The 20,026-nt window shown below is 41.6% G+C and overlaps 1 protein-coding gene across 2 annotated transcripts; it reads left to right on the top strand.

Annotated features, from left to right (window-relative positions):
* The first annotated feature begins 324 nt into the window (after positions 1 to 324).
* LOC116975435 (secreted phosphoprotein 24-like) lies at positions 325 to 5,426 on the top strand. Of its 2 annotated transcripts, XM_033024556.1 has the most exons (10): positions 325 to 456; positions 600 to 703; positions 1,394 to 1,522; positions 1,712 to 1,843; positions 1,954 to 1,998; positions 2,877 to 2,921; positions 4,027 to 4,071; positions 4,350 to 4,406; positions 4,986 to 5,030; positions 5,153 to 5,426. In XM_033024556.1, the coding sequence occupies exons 1-10, from the start codon at positions 405 to 407 to the stop codon at positions 5,183 to 5,185; spliced, it is 687 nt and encodes a 228-aa protein (XP_032880447.1). In that variant the 5' UTR covers positions 325 to 404; the 3' UTR covers positions 5,186 to 5,426. The 2 variants fall into 2 exon arrangements, with proteins under 2 accessions (XP_032880447.1, XP_032880448.1); XM_033024557.1 differs by lacking the exon at positions 4,350 to 4,406.
* The last annotated feature ends 14,600 nt before the right edge of the window (positions 5,427 to 20,026 follow it).

Genomic DNA, 20,026 nt, shown 5'->3' with positions numbered 1-20,026 from the left:
CCATCATCTTTCAGACCAGATGAAAGGCCCAGCCTGAAGTGACATCTGCCCATATCCATCCACAGATGCTGCCTGGCCCATAAAGTTCATCCAGCTGTTCCTGCATTTTAATTTCTCTAAACATACTTGGGATTTATGAGGAATAAAACCCGATTTCATACTTTTCTCACCAAATCTAAACATGATGACGAAATTTGGAGGAAGCACTGCCCATAATCGCAGCCCACATTTCATCTGGTTTCAATGCCCACGACCAACAAGCTGAGCAAACATGAGTCAGTGTTTGAATGTGGTGGAGGTGCAGGATATATAAGGACCGAAGGCAGCGAGGTGAAGGCAGATCGAGAGAGAGAAGCAGCAACTTTACTCTGAGAACCCAGCCGGCTGATCCTACACAAGGCAGAATGAAATCCTTCCTCCTCGCCATCGCTGCTGTGCAGATCCTCCACTGCTCAGGTAGGTACTGGGGAGAGGGAGGGCCTCAGAAAGTAACGAGTTACTGGTAATGAGCTTTAGTCAGGGATAATTCACCAATGTGTAAAAATACTTCACCGACGCTTGTTTGAATGTCTTGTACAACTTTCCTTCTCTCTCTGCAGGAGTGCCAAGCACCAAGGATGCTCTGAGAGCCTCAGTTGCAAAACTGAATGAAATCACCGAGATCACCAACCTGTGTGCGATCACCAGGAGAGGTGTAACAACTGTAAGTGTCCCCTGGTCTAATTGTGTTTCATACACTAGGCTGTGTAAGGATGTGGTTCAGTGCAAGTTGACTGGTTACTATAAAATATCCCTAGATTAAGTTAATAGCAAAAATAATTAAAAGAGAGCTGATGGAACAAAAAAAAAAATGCAGGGCTGCAGGAAAATAAAGAGAAGGAAGAGCCAGTGTAGGCCCAATGGGTCAAATACCCTCTCTCTGTATAATTTAAAAGTAAGATCAGGTGCATGTTAAAATAAGATCTAATTTTATGTGTTTAATTACTAAAGATGAGCTTAGTATTTTATTACATACCATTTTCAATGAATATCAGCAATTTAAATTCTAAATCAGTCTGAGTTGAAACTCAGACTGGACCAATGTAATTGAATTAGGTTGGAGCTACTACCAAGCTTTGATTTGGAATTTAATTCATTTTGAAATTTTCCCTTGTCTTATTTGCTAATTTCTTCCATAAAATTAAAGTTTCTTGCAAATTGTGGATTTCTATAATGATGGTTAAAGCAGCTATTTTATCTATGGGTACATTATGTCTCTTGCTCATTGTGGATAATGATTCTGGCACCAGCAGGTTAATCACATGCTGAATATAAAGACGTGTAGTTCTAAGCTTTATCTGATCAGTGTAAGAACACCAGATATAACGACTATTAACTATTTTCTTTTCATCAGACCTATCGCACGGGTAAACTGTCATACAACGTGGATTTAACATTCTCCGTGAAAGAAACTGTCTGCTCCAAGAATTCTGTTCGGGAATTTGATGATTCTGGTTGCACCTTCCGCCCTACAAAGATTGCTGTAAGTCCAGAGTTATATTAAACCTCTGTGTGTATCAAGTAACATCATAGAAAGAGTTATAATTATGTTATTTCATAGAAAGCACCATATTAAAGAAAAGTTTGTCAATTGAGTTAAATAATAATACATTTGATTCAATGTTGTGCTTGGTCATCACTAATTTCCCTGCATTTTGCTTTATTTTCACAGGAGAAAGGGTTTTGTAAAAGCCGAGTGGAATATTTTGCTGATAAAGTGGCTGACGTTGATGTGGAGTGTGAAGGTCTGAAGACCATTGACAGCGAGAGTGACTCATCAGAGTCAAGTGAAACCAGTATTGAGGTAACTGCACAGTTATACAATTCAGGCCAATGGGATTTCTAACACAGGACATCATTTACAAAACATTTCTGTCCAATTCTAAAGGTCTAACTGTAAATATTATTCTACAGGCTCAACCCAAATCAAAAGAGGCTTCACTGGAAGAAACATCACATGTGAGTACTATCTAGTATTAGTCAGATGATTTCTCTTGTTGATCGCAATTGTGAGCAATGAAATGTCAGCCACTTCTTTCAGAATAGTGAGTGAGACAGCGTGTTGTCCCAGTCTGATATGCAGGGAGGAGAACCTGATATTTGATTTGATTGCATAATGGTCTTGTCTCCACTGAAGATGAAATAAGCATCAATGAGTCAAGGATTACAAAAGCAGTGTCTTCCAGGCACACACCAATAATAGTCAATGAGTACAAATCCTTCCTGGAGGGAAGCCAGCAGTTCATTAAAACAGACAGCAATTGATGTCTCTACTTTCATATCCATTGACACTCCAGACCCACTTTACCAGGCACTTATTTAATTATTGGTGCACTTTGGAGAGTGACACTTTTAGTTGAGTTTTCTCAGTCCAACACAATAGCATTGATTCAGTGCTCAGATACAATACGATACAATACGATACACGAGAACTTTATTTATCCCAGGAGGGAAATTGATCTGCCAACAGTCATAAAACACAAGATACATGAAACATGAAATTAAAGTGATGAGTGGAAAGGATTGGGGATTTGCAAAGATTTGGGGAGGGTGGGAGAGAAGGGGAGTCAGTCTACCCCACAACACAAGGTGGAGGAGTTGTACCATTTGATAGCCACAGGGAAGAATGATCTCCTGTTGTGTTCTGTACTGCATCTTGGTGGAACCAGTCTGTTACTGAAGGCACTCTTCAGGTTTAGTGTGTCAGGAATATAGAATTAACAGTCCTTCATTTATAATTCATTATTCCAGTCTGCCTTTGGGAGGGTATCTATTAATGCTTGTTACTTACCAAGTACAACCTATATTAATTTTGTAAATGTTAATGTTTCCTACAGGTAAAAAGCAAGTCAGACGAAATATCACTGGAAGATTCTTCAAATGTAAGTTTAATTTGGGAATTGTTACCGCCACATTCTCAAGTGCAATATGATGTAAAATCTCTACTGATCTGTCAGAACAGGGTGGAAGGATTTTACTTCATAATATTTCTGTTTCAGACAGTGGGAAAGAGGATACTCTGAGCACTTGGAATATTATTTTCCACCTCAATACCTCTTTACTGAACTGACACTGTAATCCTTGATTACTCATACAACCAGAAATCTATCAATTTCCGTTCTCTGAACTCTGTGACTGAGCCTCCACAACTCTCTGCAGTGGAGTTCCAAAGGTGCACCTCCCAGTGAAGAGGTTCCTCCTCATCTCAACCCTATCAGTTGAGACTGTGACCCTAATTCTCGACTCATTATAAAGGGGAAACATCCTCCCTCTCTCTCCTGCCACACACTCTCATTATTATGTTAATTGTGAAGCAATCACCGACCATTCTTCCGACCTGTAAAGAATAGACACATCAGCCTACTCAGTCACTCCTCATGTAGCAGATGAACTATCCCAGGAATTAGCAGAGTGAACCTGTTCTGCAGACTCTAGATGAAGTATATCTTTCCTTAGGTAAGGAAATGAAAACTCTACACAACACTCACCAAGGCTCAATAACATTTTGTACTTTTTCAAGGTCCTCTTGTAACAAAGACAATATAACATTTGTCTTCCTAATCCCCTGCTCCACTTGCTCTAAATCACAACTGAAATATCCAGTCAACAATGACTCCATTATAATTTAATATTTAATACTTGTGCATGCTCCTAATTTTTCAATTAGTTTTTCCTCATGTACACCAGGGTGCAATGAAATTCCGTGTTAACATGAAGCGTAGAAATTAAAGGGTATATATTCAGAAATGATAAATGCAACAATGAACTGAATCTGAGGTAGTGCAATTGAATCTGAAGTAGTGCAATTAAAGTACAACAAAGGAATAACAGAATGAGGCAGAGGTAAGAGTAAAAGCATGTGGCAGGACCTCCAGGCAGGAGCTGCGAAAAATGTGATTGGTTCAGGAATCTGATGGGAAATCATCTATTTTCAAAATTACTAATAAGTGTACTGTACTAAACATGGAAAATTTTATTTCCAAACAGGATAACACCAAATCAACAGAGACATCGCACGAGCATCCAGATAAGGTGAGTAGAAATAGAACAATTTTCAGATGATTTTGATGATTTTGACTCCATAAAAACGTTTAATATCTTGGGTTTGACTATGTTAGAATAGGGAAAGAGAGACTGCCATTTATTGTAGCTCAATGATTGAGAAATGGATTCTGATGTTTGATTACTGTGGGGAAGTTGCGCTGAGGGGAGATTGTTGAGTTGCTCCATTGACCCCACTGCCCATGTTAGACAGGCTTCATTAACCATTATTGAATACTGAGCATATAAATATTCATATTTTCACACAGGTAAAAGACAAGTCAAAAGAGACATCAATTGAGGAGTCTTCCAATGAAAGTTCCAATGTAAGTTTAATCATGGAATTCTTATCTATTGTTAAGATAATGAAGCCCAGTTTAGCTAAACCTTATTAAATGACCATCCAGAGAGAGATTGGGGAGAGAACTAGCTATTGGATATTATCTATTCAATGCATAACGATTGCCAACTCTATCCTGAGTGTGAGTTTGGTCTTTATGTAATTTAGAACTAGAATTAGAAACTTCACCCTCCCTGAGGATAATGCTGATGTGTGGACTGATATTATGGATGATTAATGAGGGGAACATCCCAGACATTATCATCATTTAACAGAGTATAAAAAATCTGTTCTGGGATTGGGTAAATGGGGCGCAGAAGGAGATCAGCGCAGTTGAGATCAATTGATTGAATAATTCACATTGGTTAGGTTAAAAAGTTATCTGAGCCCCAAGCATATCAATATGTTGCTGACTTCAGATTGTGAAGTGTTTACTCTGCATTTCCCCGTGACTTGCAATTCTGAGTTTTAAAGTAGTTCCATTTATCCAGTAACAAACTAACACTTTTTAAACTTTGGATTTGGAGATGATTCTAAAATTGTAATTATTTATCTTGTCAAACAGATGAAAAGCAAGTCAATAGAATTATCTCTGGAGGAGCCTTCAAACGTAAGTGTAAACGGAGTCTTTTTGGCTTGTCATCATCATTAAAATCAATGCTAAAAAAATTGAAGTCTGAGTGAGCTCAGCCCAACATAAAATGACAATTCTATTTATTGTGTCCATTACAGGAACAGAATGAGGACTCAAGAGGGAGACACTAACCATGAATGAAACTCCTGAGAACCTGAACTCAGTGTGAACACAAGAAGACCTCATTCAGAATAAACAAGACACTATCACCTGTACTATACTTGCTCTTAAACAAGGACAGGGGCCTGGAGCTCCTGATTGTACATATCACTATAACTGGGAGATTCTACTGTTTGTAAATGTTATGTTCATTTCTGTATATTATTGTGTAATACATTGTGGACCTAAATAAAATTATTATGAAATATTCACCGTTTTGCTTCCAGAATTTATATTGTGTGTCACTGATCTATAGGAAATTCTTGACCCTTTAGGTTACTCGAGCACTTTGTGTCTTATTTTGTAAACCAGCATCTGCAATTTCCTGTTTCTAGTGATCTAGAGGATTGTGCTCAAGCCAAACTCTCCCTCACTAACTGTGCTGCTCGCTTGTACGGTGGGAACTCCTGATGTGTTGGACTCTTCGATGATCTGCATTAAGGGCGGCACAGTGGTAGAGTTAGTTAGTGCCTTGCAGTGGCACAGTGGGGCAGCGATTGAGTTGCTGCCTTGCAGCGCCAAACACCTGGGTTCAATCCTGACTATGGGTACTGTCTGATGGAGATCTCCCCGTGACTGCATGGGTTTTCTCTGGGAGCTTCGGTTTCTTCACATACTCCAAAGACGTACAGGCTTGTAGGCTAAATGGCTTGGTAACATTTTTAATTGTCCCAAGAGTGTGTAGGATAGTGTTAATGTTCAGGAATCGCTGGTTGGCGTAGGCTCGATTGTTCCCGCGCTGTATCTCTGAACTAAACTAAACTCACTCTGACACCAATGCTACATTAACACAATATTTTCTCCCCATATTCTACCAATCTTCCACATGCACAGGGCAATTTACAGAGGCTGATCCCCACATTTTGGGCATGTGGGAGGAAAGTGTAGATCTTGGAGGAAGCTCATGTGTTCACAGGAAGAACATGCATACAGCACCTGCAGTCAGGGTTGAACCCAGGTCTCTGGAACTGTTAGGAAGCAGCTTTATCCACTGTGCCACTGGGCCCACCCAAGGTTATGTGTTTGATTGGATTTAGTTTAATTCACTTTAGAGATATAGCACAAAAACAACTCCTTCAGCCCCACCGAGTCCGCACCGACCTGTGTACTAGCCCAATCCTACACACTCTCAAGACAATTTAAAATGATACCAAGCCAATTAGACGACAATCCGCACAGGTTGTGGGGAGAACATACAAACTCCATACAGGCAAGCATGCGTAGTCAGGATCGAACCCGGGTCTCTGGCCCTATAAGGCAGCAACTCTAACTCTACGCTACCATGCCATCCCTGAACACAGGGAAATTATTTCTCATTGCTGGCAAGGCCACAATTAAAGTCCATGAATAGAAAGTATTAAATAATAAACTGAATGATGAGTTCAAGAGGCATGCCGGCAGGAGATTAATTCAGGAGGGGGTTAATATTGATCATTATGAGGCAATTTCTGTCAGCACTTCCATTAGTTTCTTCCCCTCTTCTATTAACAAAGGTTTTTTTGAATTTTACACTCTAGTTGACTGACTCAGAGCTCAAATTGCCAGCAGTCCAATAGTTGAAGAGTCAGAGTCACACAGCATGGAAACAGGCCCTTCGGCCTAGCAAGTGTTAAAGAATGTAGATGATGAACTGCAGATACTCATTTACAATAAAAGATACAATGGGTCAGGCAGCATGCCTGGAGAACATGGATAGGTGATGTCATGAGTTGGGACACTTCTTCAGACACCACTGGAGTGTTGAAGAATCTTTCTATAATTTGACATTCCCTTATGGACATCTCATTGTGCTTGGAGACTGGTGTTTTGGGCAAACTTAACATTTTCTAGAATTGATGATCTACCAGCAGCACATGACGTCCATCACTGCCAGCAGAGCGAGGTGCGTGCATAACAATACTGACCATACCGACAGTCCATGGGACCACCATTGCGACCATCTCTATAAGCTGTGGAGATGTTGCATCTGTCTTGACGTTGGCAAGGTACGACAAGGCATTGACACATTAGCCAGCGTATTTTACACTGCGCATATTCAGTGATGCCAGGACTGAGAAGAGGAAACACTTTTTCACTCAGAGCTGTGAATCTGTGGAATTCTCTGCCACAGAAGGCAGTGGAGGCCAATTCACTGGATGTATTCAAGAGAGAGATATAGCCCTTAAGGCTAATAGAATCAAGGGATATGGGGAAGAAGCAGGAACAGGGTACTGATTCTGGATGATCAGCCATGATCATATTGAATGGAGTTGCTGGCTCGAAGGGCCAAATGGCCTACTCCTGCACCTACTTTCTATGTTTATCTCCATTATTGTCTTGGAGTTCACAGTTCACCAACACATAAAATAGTGTCAATTGTTCTGAGCCCTCATGACCACAGCATTTGTGAACTGCTGCACCATTTTCAGGCTGAGGTGCTATGAGTGGTCTCCCCCAGGGGGATGGGTCCCTTGTGATGAAGGTGGTGGTGTCACCTGTTTCGTTTGCCTCTGAATGCTTGGTAGCCTCTGTCTCCTGGAGCTGTGCTATATTAGGTACTTCATTGCTGCCGATCAGCTGGAGCTGGGGTGCGCTGGGCATTTCACTGCTTGGTCTCCCGGACTGGAAGGCTGTTGGCCTTTGTACTGCTCCCAGTTTTTCCGAGCTGGGGTTGCTGGGTGCTTCACACCTCCCGTTTTCCTGTAGTAAACGGTTGGGGGGGAGGGCGGGGGGGTTATACGAGGGGATCGATGGGTGCGTTTGTTCCTTAGCACGTGCCTGTCAGGTGGCTCTCTATCTCTTCACTGGCCAGTGCATTTTGGCATCTCCTCTGCCTTTGTTATCGGCATCTCCTTGTTGGATTCATATTCTGATTAGGAGATGTTGCTGGGATCCTTACATGCCCGGTTCTCACCAACCAGTTGCATTTTGGTGGTCATTCCCTCTTCACCACCATTTGCCACTCCCTATCTTGTTCTTTTGTAACTCCCTCTTCCATCAACATTTCCAGTTGGGGAAGGGGCTGGGGCTTTGTGCCTCAAATTGAGAAATTGAGGTGGTCAGATTTTCCTCACTCATCCAGGTCTAGGTTTCTGCTGGAGTCTGTGGTGTTGACATTCCTAGGGTGTTGTTGACAGCTTCCCCTCGTCTCGCCTGTGTGTAGCAGTCCCTTTTATGGCGGGCACTCTAGAGATAGGCTGTTTCTGTATATAGATTGCAACACTTGCTTTCCTTGCAGTCCTTGGTTTGCTGGCCTTCCATCTAGCAGTTCTTGCAAATGTCAGCGCTGTATTGGGTCACCAGATGTCCAAGGTTATTGCAGTTGCGACACACCCTGGGCTGTCCTGCATGCACCGTATACCCTCGATTCCCCCCCCGATATTGAGCACTGATGGTAGGTGGATGAAGGTTCCTTTAACGTCCACCCTCAACTTGATCTTGACCTGGTGCTTGCTGACCTGGATCCCAAACATATCCTCTTTGTTGACACAGGTTCCTGTTTCCTTGGCATAATGAGTAAGAGGGTGAGGACATCCATGATGGGCACATCTTCCTAGTGCATGGGATTGATAAGGAATGGCTGTACCTTCAGCAGCCACAACTGCTCTAAACATGTTGACACAGGAGACTGCAGAGCCTTCTGCCCACCTAACTTCATCCACCAATCTATCCCTCCTCACTTGGTTCTAACTTTCATCTGCCTGCACATCCTCAACTTTTATGCTGCGTATATTTCCTTCACTCTTCAGACCAGATGAAGGGCCTGACCTGAAAAGTCTTCGGACCTTCCCTCCACAGATGTTGCCTGATCCACTGAGTCACTGGAAATTCCTGGACATTCCTGGGACAATAGCAGTGCACTGCAAATAAATGATCACAAATTAATTTATATACAAGGGGCAGCTCTGTATAAATTAGAGTTGATTGTTTCTTCTACTCTGTGAACATACAATTTCATATTCTGAGGCATAAAACATGATTTCATGCTTTTCCCACCAAATCTATACATGATGATGCTATTTGGAGGAAGCTCTGCCCGTAATCACAGTCCACCTTTCATCTGGTTCCGGTGTCCACGATTAACACATTGAGCAAACATGAGCCAGTGTTTGAATGTGGTTGAGGTGCAGGGTATAAAGACCGAAGGCAGGGAGGTGAAGGCAGATCGAGAGAGAGAAGCAGCAACTTTAATCTGAGAACACAGCCGGCTGATACCACACGTAGCAGAATGAAATCCTTCCTCCTTGCCATCGCTGCCGTGCAGATCCTCCACTGCCCAGGTAGGTACTGGGGAGAGGGAGGGCCTCAGAAAGCAATGAGTTACTGGTAATGAGTCAGTGATAATTCATCAACATGTAAAAATACTTCACCGGCGCTTGTTTGAATGTCTTGTACAACTTTCCTTCTCTCTCTGCAGGAGTGCCAAGCACCAAGGATGCTCTGAGAGCCTCAGTTGCAAAACTGAATGATATCACCGAGATCACCAACCTGTGTGTGATCAGCAGGAGAGGTGCACCAAATGTAAGTGTAAATAATTATGTTTCACACATTAGGCTATGTAAGGATGCATTTGAGTGCAAGTTGATTGACTACTATAAATTATTCCCAGTGTAAGTTAATGGCAAAAAGAATCAAAGGGAGACTGCTAGAGTAGAATCAGTTGCAGGGTTGCAAGGAAATATAGAGAGGGGGATTGGGACTGATGGATTTTTCTGCTGGGAACAAGTTTCCTGATGACCTGTATTGGCTATTCTGGGTTGAGAGTTAATTAAATGAATAAGGTTTTCTGTGTTATGCTCAGATCTAATTATATGTGTTTAATTACTGAACATGCTCAGTATTATATATTGCATACTTTTTTTCAAAGAATAGCAGATCAGGAATTTAAATCCTAATTCAGTCTGAGACTTGAAGTTCAGGCTGGACCAATGTTTTTAATTTAAAGTTAGAATTTCTACCAAACTTTGATTTGGAATTTAATTCACTCCGAAATCTTCAATCTTATTTGCCAGTTTCCTCCAAAAAGTAAATATTCCTGCAAATTGTGGATTTATATAACAATGCAGCCATTTTACCTTTGTGTAACTCAAGTCTCTTGTTCATTATGGACGATGATACTGGCACCAGCAGGATAAATCACATGATGAATATAAAGAATTGTGTAGTTCTACACTTTATCTGATCAGTGTAAGAACACCAGATATATCGATGCATTAATAAACTATTTTCTTTTCATCAGACCTATCGCACAGGTAAACTGTCCTACAATGTGGATTTAACATTCTCTGAAAGAATCCGTTTGCTCCAAGAATTCTGGACAGGAATTTGATGGTCCCAGTTGCACCTTCCATCCTAAACACATTGCTGTGAGTCCAGAGTTATATATTAATTTAATCCTCTGTGTGTATTGGGTAACATCATAGAAAAAGCTTTAATTTCATAGAAATGACCCATACATACATTATATTGAAAAAAAGGCTGGGAATTGGGTTATATCATAACCACTTTTCAGATTCAGAGTTGACTTTGGAGTCATCAATAATTTCCCTCTATTTTGCTTTATTTTCACAGGAGATGGGGTTTTGCAAAAGCCGAGTGGAATATTTTGCTGATAAAGTGACCGACGTTAATGTGGAGTGGAAAGATTTTCTCTCATAATATGTTTGTTACAAACCATGGAAGAGAGGACACTAGGTGTTCAAGAAGGAACTGCAGATGCTGGAAAATCGAAGGTACACAAAAATGCTGGAGAAACTCAGCGGGTGCAGCAGCATCTATGGAGCGAAGGAAATGGGCAACGTTTTGGGCCGAAACCCTTCTTCAGACTGATAGGGGTGGCAGGGAGAAGGAAGGAAAAAGGAGGAGGAGGAGCCCGGGGGGCTGAGGGATGGGAGGAGACAACCCGAGGGCTGAGGAAGGGGAGGAGACAGCTAGGGCTAACAAAATTGGGTGAATTCAATGTTCATGCCCGCAGGATGCAGCTCCCCAAGCGGAATATGAGGTGCTGTTCCTCCAATTTCCGGTGTTGCTCACTCTGGCCATGGAGGAGACCCAGGACAGAGAGGCCATGCGGGGAGTGGGAGGGTGATACTGCCTGGTCTTTGAATTTTATCTTCCACCTCAACGCTACTTTACTAAACTTACACTGTAACCCTTGATTCCTCAAACTGACAAAATCCTCTCAATTTCCATTTTGACTGAACTCAGTGACTGAGCCTCCATGGCTCTCTGGGGTGGAGAGTTCCAAAGTCCACCTCCCAGTAAAGAAGTTCCTCCTCAATTCAATTCTAATTTTGAGATTTTGACACAATCTCTAGATTTCTTAGCAAATGCAATTGCTGCCTGTGCTACCTGCTATAGGAATATCTATTGACTCTGCACAGCTGCTTTGCAACCACTATTTTGAATTGGGGCACCGTAGAGAAACATAGAAATATTGAAAAATAGGTGCAGGAGTAGGCCATTCAACCCGTCGAGCGAGCAATACCATTCAATATGATCATGGCTGATCATCTAAAATCAGTACCCTGTTCCTGCTTTTTCCCCATATCCCTTGATTCCTTTAGCCTCAAAAGCTAAATCTAACTGTCTCTTGAAAGTGAGACTTTTAGTTGAGTTTCCTCAGTCCAACACTGCATCATTGAATTAACATTTGGGAATGGCTTGCTCTGCTAGCTCTAAACCACAAAACTCGAATGTCCAGAGCTAAGAATGAATCTATTATCATTCAATATTTAAGACTTGTGCATGCTTGTAATTTACAATCACCGATACAGATTATTGTCTTATAGTTCAGTTTCAGTTCAGTTTAATTTACTGTCATGTGTACTGAGGTACAGTGAAAAGCTTACACCATATACACCAGGGTGCAATTAAATTCCTTGATCACAGGAAGCCACCGAGGCAAATAAGATACATATAGTAAAAATAATAGTAAACACATAGAAGACTGTAGTGCAAAATGAAGTACAATAATGCCCCTGTCCCACTTAGGAAACCTGAACGGAAACCTCTGGAGACTTTGCGCCCCACCCAAGGTTTCCGTGCGGTTCCCGGAGGTTTTTGTCAGTCTCCCTACCTGCTTCCACTACCTGCAAACTCCGGCAACCACCTGCAACCTCCGGGAACTGCGCGGAAACCTTGGGTGGGGTGCAAAGTCTCCAGAGATTTCCGTTCAGGTTTCCTAAGTGGGACAGGGGCATAATGGAATAATTAAATAAGGTAAAGTTAAGAGTATGTGGCAGTAACTCTGCGGAGAGAGTGAGAAAGAGGTGATTATTTCAGGAGTTTGACAGCAATTCATATATTTTCAAAATTATTAATTAGTATCCTCAACTAAATATATAAACATTATTTCCAAACAGGACAAATCCAAATCAGCAGAGATATCACTGGAGGATCCAGAGAATGTGCGTAGAAATAGAAAAGTTTTCAGTTGATCTTGCTGATCTTGACTACGTGTAAAAATGTTTAATATCTTGGGTTCAAATATGTTAAAATAAAGCAAGAGACAGCATTTATTGTAACTCAATGCATTGAGAAAGTGATTCAGGTTTGATTCCTGTGGGAGGGTCGGGCTGCGGGGGGGATTGTTGAGTTTGGCTCCAATACAAAGGATGCGGTTGTTTCTCTTCATAGAAAAAGTAAGCTGGGTATCAACAGGATTGTTGCAACGCCTCATAAGAGCAATGTCTGTACCAATCACCAACAACAGAGTCAATGTGTTGGTGAAGAACAACGTTAATATACCCAATGCTAATGCATGGGAAGGGGGTTGATACCATTCATTACCCCACTGACCCCACTCCCCATTTATCTAGACATTATTGACCGTTGTTGAGCTGCAGATATTAAATGTTTTTGTGAGGTCTTTTCAACTCCCGCACTGAATCTCTAATATGCCCTGATATATTTAGGATCTTCATCATTTTGTCCAAAGGTTTCTTCACATTCCTTATCATTTAAAATGTTGAACATATAAAAATTAATATTTTCATGTAGGTAAAAGACAAGTCAAAAGAGACATCAATTGAGGAGTCTTCCAATGAAAGTTCCAATGTAAGTTTAATCAGGAAATTTTTATCCATTAATTAATGGAATAATTCACCACTAGTTGATCTCAGAGACATATCAATATTTGGCTCCACTTCAGATTGTGATATGTCTAATCTGCATTTATCAGTGATTTGCAAATCTAAATTTTAAAGTGATTCCTTTACCCAGTTACAAACTCAATCTATTTAAACTTTGTGTTTAGAGACAAACCTAAAATTGTAAATATCTGTCGTCAAACAGATTAAAAGCAAGTCAACAGAATTATCTCTGGAGGAGTCTTCAAAAGTAAGTGTAAACAGAGGCTTTGAGTTATTTCATCATCATTAAAACCAATGATTTAAAGACTTAAGACAGAGTAAGCTCAGTCCACAACAAAAATACAAATATTTTGGTTGTGTCCATTCCAGGAACAGAATGAGGACTCAAGTGGGAGATACTAACCATGAATGAAACTCCTGAGCATCTGAACTCAGTGTGAACATAAGAAGACTGCATTCAGAATAAACAAGACACTGTCACCTGTACTGCACTTGCCTATATACAAGGACAGGGGCCTGGAGCTCCTGACTGTGCATAACTAGGAGATTCTACTGTTTGTAAAATTCTGTTCATTTCTGTATATTATTGTCTAATATATTGTTGATCTAAATAAAATTATTTTACAACAATTCATGCATTTGATATATCTGAGGATATTGTGGGAAACCAGAGAGGAAATTGCGGGAGCCCTGGTTGAAATTTACGAGTCATCTTTAAATACGGGAGAGGTGCCGGAAGACTGGAGGGTGGTAAATGTGGTGCCTCTATTCAAGAAGGGCTGCAGGGAAAATGCTGGGAACTGTAGGCCAGTGAACTTAACATCTGTAGTTGGAAAGTTACCAGAGAGTATTCTGAGGGATAGGATATACAGGCATTTAGTCGAACAAGGGCTGATTAGGGGTAAAGGGGCTGTTCCATTGCGGCGACCTAATCTGCGAGTTTAGAAGAATTTGCCCTCGCAGCATGGTCGAAACCTGGTCCTATGAGGTCACTGGAACGTTCCTTCATGCTCGAGGGAAGTTCCCGAATGCACGCGGCCGCAGTTTGGTAGAGGAACATTTTTCACCATGTTGAAATACTTCCCGCGAGTAAAAATTGGTCAGCATGGTTCTTTTGAACTCGTAGTGCAGTGGATTGGGGTCGCTATGTAGTTACAGGCAGTCGAGGGCAGCCGTAGGCAATCTCCTTCACTGACAATTGGCTCATTGGAGTTTTCAGGACCAAGGAAAACTGACCGGTAATGTTAAATGCCTGCTAAACTTTATTAAAAAGTTGTCTGGCTTCTTAAAAGTGTCTCCACTCCTTCTCCCCCCCTTCTCCCCCCCTTCTCCCCCCCTTCTCCCCCCCTTCTCCCCCCCTTCTCCCCCCCTTCTCCCCCCCTTCTCCCCCCCTTCTCCCCCCTTCTCCCCCCCTTCTCCCCTTCTCTCCCCCTCTCTCCCCTTCTCTTGCCCCCCCCCCCCTCCGCACTCTCTAAAGGACTTACCATACACTGTGCAGCCGTCTTTTACCTTTCTGTTCATCGCAGATGTGAATTTCAGACAGCGCTCCCCACTTTCCCTGGCCCCTGCCTTTGCGATGTGTTTGTGTGCATGTGTGTGTGCGCGGTCGGTCGATCCAGTTTGCGGTTTCCTCGCTGACGGTCGATCCAGCTCGAGGTTTTTCAGGCGAGTGCCGTTGAGCTTGGAGGTCGAAGACAGTTGCTGAAAGGTCGCGTCAGTGGGACAGGCCCTTAATCAGCATGGTTTTGTACGTGGGAGATCATGTCTCACAAATCTGATTGAGTTTTTTGAAGACGTGACCAAAAAGGTCGATGAGGGCAGAGCTGTAGATGTTGTATATATGGACTTCAGCAAACCATTCGACAAGGTTCCGCATGGTAGGCTGCTCTGGAAGGTTAGATTGCATGGGATCCAGGGAGAGATAGCTGAATGAATAGAAAATTGGCTTCAGGAAAAGAATCAGAGGTGGTGGTGGATGGTTGTTTCTCGGACTGGAGGCCTGTGACTAGTGGTGTGCCACAGGGTTCGCTGCTGGTCCCATTATTGTTTGTCATCAATGATTTGGATGAGGACATACATAATAATAATAATAATAATAATAATACATTTTATTTATAGGGCGCCTTTAAGGTCTCTCAAGGACACCTTACAATTAAAACAAGCATGACACCATACAATTAAAACAAGCATGAAACAAAAACAACATATACAGCCACAATACACAATTCGGAGAGTTGTGGCAAGATTAGCAAGTTTGCTGATGATACAAAAGTGGTTGCTTTTACGGATAGTGAAGATGGTTGTGAAAAATAGCAGCATGATCTTGATCGATTGGCCAGGTGGGCAGAGGAATGGTTGATGGAATGTGATGCAGTGAAATGTGAGATGTTGAATTTTGGAAAGTCTAACATGGACAGGACCCACGCAGTAAATGGTAGGGCTCTGGGTAGTGTTGTAGAGCAGAGGTATCTAGGAGTGCAGGTGCATAGTTCCTTGAAGGTGGAGTCGCAGGTAGATAAAGTGGTCAAAAAGGCTTTTGGCACAACAGCCTTCATTGGCCTTCATCAGCCAGAGTATTGAGTATGGAAATTGGGAAGTCATGGTACAGTGGTATAAGACGTTGGTGAGGCCGATTTTAAAGTATTCAGTTATGGGCACCGTGTTATAGGAAAAAACATGTCGAGCTGGAAATGGTACGGAGAAGATTTACGAGAATGTTGCTAGGACTAGAGGGTGTGAGCTATAGGGAGAGGTTGAGTATGTTGGGACTCTATTCCTTGGAGCGCAGGAGGATGAGAGGTGATCTTAGAGAGGTGTATAAGATCATGAGAGGAATAGATCGGGTACATGCACAGAGTCTCTTGCCCAGAGTATCGCGGACCAGAGGACATGGACTTGCCTTAAGGTGAAGGGGAAAACATTTAATAGGAATCTGAGGGGTAAACTTTTTACACAAAGGGTGGAGTTTGTAAAATGTGTGCAGGATAGTTTTTTGCAGCAATACATAGAAGTACCTACTAGAGAAGGGGCGGTGCTGGACCTCCTGTTAGGAAATGAGACTGGTCAGGTGGCAGAGGTATGCGTTGGGGAACAGTTCGGGACCAGTGATCACAATACCATTAGTTTCAATATAATTATGGAGAGGGTCAGAACTGGACCTAGGGTTGAGATTTTTGATTGGAGAAAGGCTAACTTTGAGGAGATGCGAAAGGATTTAAAAGGAGTAAATTGGGACAGTTTGTTTTATGGGAAAGATGTGGAAGAGAAATGGAGGACATTTAAAGGTGAAATTTTAAGAGTACAGAATCTTTATGTCCCTGTTCGGTTGAAAGGAAATAGTAAAAATTGAAAAGAGCCATGGTTTTCAAGGGAAATTGGACACAGTTCGGAAAAAGAGAGAGAGATCTACAATAATTATAGGCAGCATGGAGTAAATGAGGTGCTTGAGGAGTATAAAGAATGTAAAAAGAATCTTAAGAAAGAAATTAGAAAAGCTAAAAGAAGATATGAGGTTGCTTTGGCAAGTAAGGTGAAAGTAAATCCAAAGGGTTTCTACAGCTATATTAATAGCAAAAGGATAACGAGGGATAAAATTGGTCCATTAGAGAGTCAGAGTGGACAGCTATCTGCAGAGCCAAAAGAGATGGGGGAGATATTGAACAATTTCTTTTCTTCGGTATTCACCAAGGAGAAGGATATTGAATTATGTGAGGTAAGGGAAACAAGTAGAGTAGCTATGGAAACTACGAGATTCAAAGAAGAGGAATTACTGACACTTTTGAGAAATATAAAAGTGGATAAGTATCCAGGTCCGGACAGGATATTCCCTAGGACATTGAGGGAAGTTAGTGTAGAAATAGCAGGGGCTATGACAGAAATATTTCAAATGTCATTAGAAATGGGAATAGTACCGGAGGATTGGCGTACTGCGCATGTTGTTCCATTGTTTAAAAAGGGGTCTAAGAGTAAACCTAGCAATTGTAGACCTGTTAGTTTGACGTCAGTGGTGGGCAAATTAATGGAAAGGATACTTAGAGATAATATATATAAGCATCTAGATAAACAGGGTCTGATTAGGAACAGTCAACATGGATTTGTGCCTGGAAGGTCATGTTTGACTAATCTTCTTGAATTTTTTGAAGAGGTTACTTGGGAAATTGATGAGGGTAAAGCAGTGCATGTTGTATATATGGACTTCAGTAAAGCCTTTGACAAGGTTCCTCACGGAAGGTTGGTTAAGAAGGTTCAATTGTTGGGTATTAATGGTGGAGTAGCAAGATGGATTCAACAGTGGCTGAATGGGAGATGCCAGAGAGTAATGGTGGATGGTTGTTTGTCAGGTTGGAGGCCAGTGACTAGTGGGGTGCCACAGGGATCTGTGTTGGGTCCACTGTTATTTGTCATGTACATCAATGATCTGGATGATGGTGTGGTAAATTGGATTAGTAAGTATGCAGATGATACTAAGATAGGTGGGGTTGTGGATAATGAAGTAGATTTTTCAAAGTCTACAGAGAGATTTATGCCAGTTGGAAGAGTGGGCTGAAAGATGGCAGATGGAGTTTAATGCTGATAAGTGTGAGGTGCTACATCTTGGCAGGACAAATCAAAATAGGACGTACATGGTAAATGGTAGGAATTGAAGAATGCAGGTGAACAGAGGGATCTGGGAATAACTGTGCACAGTTCCCTGAAGGTGGAATCTCATGTAGATAGGGTGGTAAAGAAAGTTTTTGGTGTGCTGGCCTTTATAAATCAGAGCATTGAGTATAGAAGTTGGGATGTAATGTTAAAATTGTACAAGGCATTGGTGAGGCCAATTCTGGCGTATGGTGTACAATTTTGGTCGCCTAATTATAGGAAGGATGTCAACAAAATAGAGAGAGTACAGAGGCGATTTACTAGAATGTTGCCTGGGTTTCAGCAACTAAGTTACAGAGAAAGGTTGAACAAGTTAGGGCTTTATTCTTTGGAGCGCAGAAGGTTAAGGGGGGACTTGATAGAGGTCTTTAAAATGATGAGATGGATAGACAGAGTTGACGTGGATAAGCTTTTCCCACTGAGAGTAGGGAAGATTCAAACAAGGGGACATGACTTGAGAATTAAGGGACAGAAGTTTAGGGCTAACATGAGGAGGAACTTCTTTACTCAGAGAGTGGTGGCTTTGTGGAATGAGCTTCCAGTGAAGGTGGTGGAGGCAGGTTCGTTTTTATCATTTAAAAATAAATTGGATAGTTATATGGACGGGAAAGGAATGGAGGGTTATGGTCTGAGCGCAGGTTTAGGGGACTAGGGGAGAATACGTGTTCGGTACGGACTAGAATGGTCGAGATGGCCTTTTTCCGTGCTGTAATTGTTATATGGTTATATGGTTATATGGAAGTATGGACCAAGCTGCCAGAGGAGGTAGTTGATGCAGGGACGATCCCAATATTTAAAATACATATTAAATATGTACAGTTAGGCAGGTACATGGATAGGACAGGTTTGAACATATATGGAAGAAATGCGGGTAGGAGGGACGAGTGTAGCTGGGACATGTTGGCCGGTGTGGGCAAGTTGGGCCGAAGGGCCTGTTTCCACACTGTATCACTCTATGACTCTACACTCTATTTTCTTTGTGAGTTGTTTTGCATGTCAGTGATCTAGAGGAGTTCACCCAGTCATTGCTTTTGCATCAACCTGTCTGTCCTTGATAGTGCAGCTCAATTTTCCAGTGGGATTGCCTGGTGTGGGACTCCTGACATGGGACTTTTTTTATCTGGTCCACTGTCTACAGTGTTGGTCCATTTGCTGCTTTAGTTTGGCGTTAGGCACTGCTTCCTGGATAACTTATTTCACTTGCAGCAAGATTGAAATCTTTTCGTTGTTTGATGTTCATATTTGACATTAGGTTTTTATTTAGTTTAAAATCTCCAACAATTATGTTTTGAAGGAATGAGATTTTTGGGGCCAAAGAAATGAGTGGGATGTAATTAGGGATTAGATATTATTGAAATGAGCATCTGCCTTAATTTAGCAGCTTCAGTATTTTCTCTCTTCTTCCGTGGATGCACAGTGGATGAATACTTCAACAATGTACAATGGTGCAGTGGGTAGAGCTGCTGCCACACAGTTGCAGTTTAATCCTGACTTCCAGTGCTATCTATGTGGAATTTGTATGTTTGCCTGTGACTGCTTGGGTTTAACCTGGGTGCTCCAGATTCCTCCCACATCCCAAAGATGTGCAGGTCGATGGGTTAATTAGCCACTGTAATTTATTAGTTAGTTAGTTTACATTATTATGTGTGGGTGGTAGAATCGTTTGAAACATTTTAGAAATTAATTAAATGTATTCACTTAAGTCAACAAAACAAACTAAATAAACCAGTTAGCTGTGTGGTGAGCTGGGCAGTGGTCTGAGAGGTGATTCATGCTGGCATCGCTCCACCAACCCACTCCTGAACCCTATATTTCATCCTGTCGGCTCCGATACATTCTTGTTGCCGGGATTGTGGACTCTGGTCAATTTTATTTATTTTTTAATAAATATTTTTATTAGAAGTGATGTACAATAATATAAGACATAAATAACATATTACATTTCATGTACAACTTCTTATTTTAAATTTAATAGTAGAAAAAAAAAGAGTAAGAAGTGCAAGAAATATAGAGATAGAGAATATTATATAGCTCGAAAAAGGAAAGAAGGTGATGTGAAATAAGCAGAAAGAGAAAGAATAGAGGAGAGAGAAAGCGAAA

Source organism: Amblyraja radiata, chromosome 7 (assembly GCF_010909765.2).
Source record: "Amblyraja radiata isolate CabotCenter1 chromosome 7, sAmbRad1.1.pri, whole genome shotgun sequence".
NCBI classification, from domain to species: domain Eukaryota; kingdom Metazoa; phylum Chordata; class Chondrichthyes; order Rajiformes; family Rajidae; genus Amblyraja; species Amblyraja radiata.
This window is presented reverse-complemented; position numbering and strand designations above follow the sequence as displayed.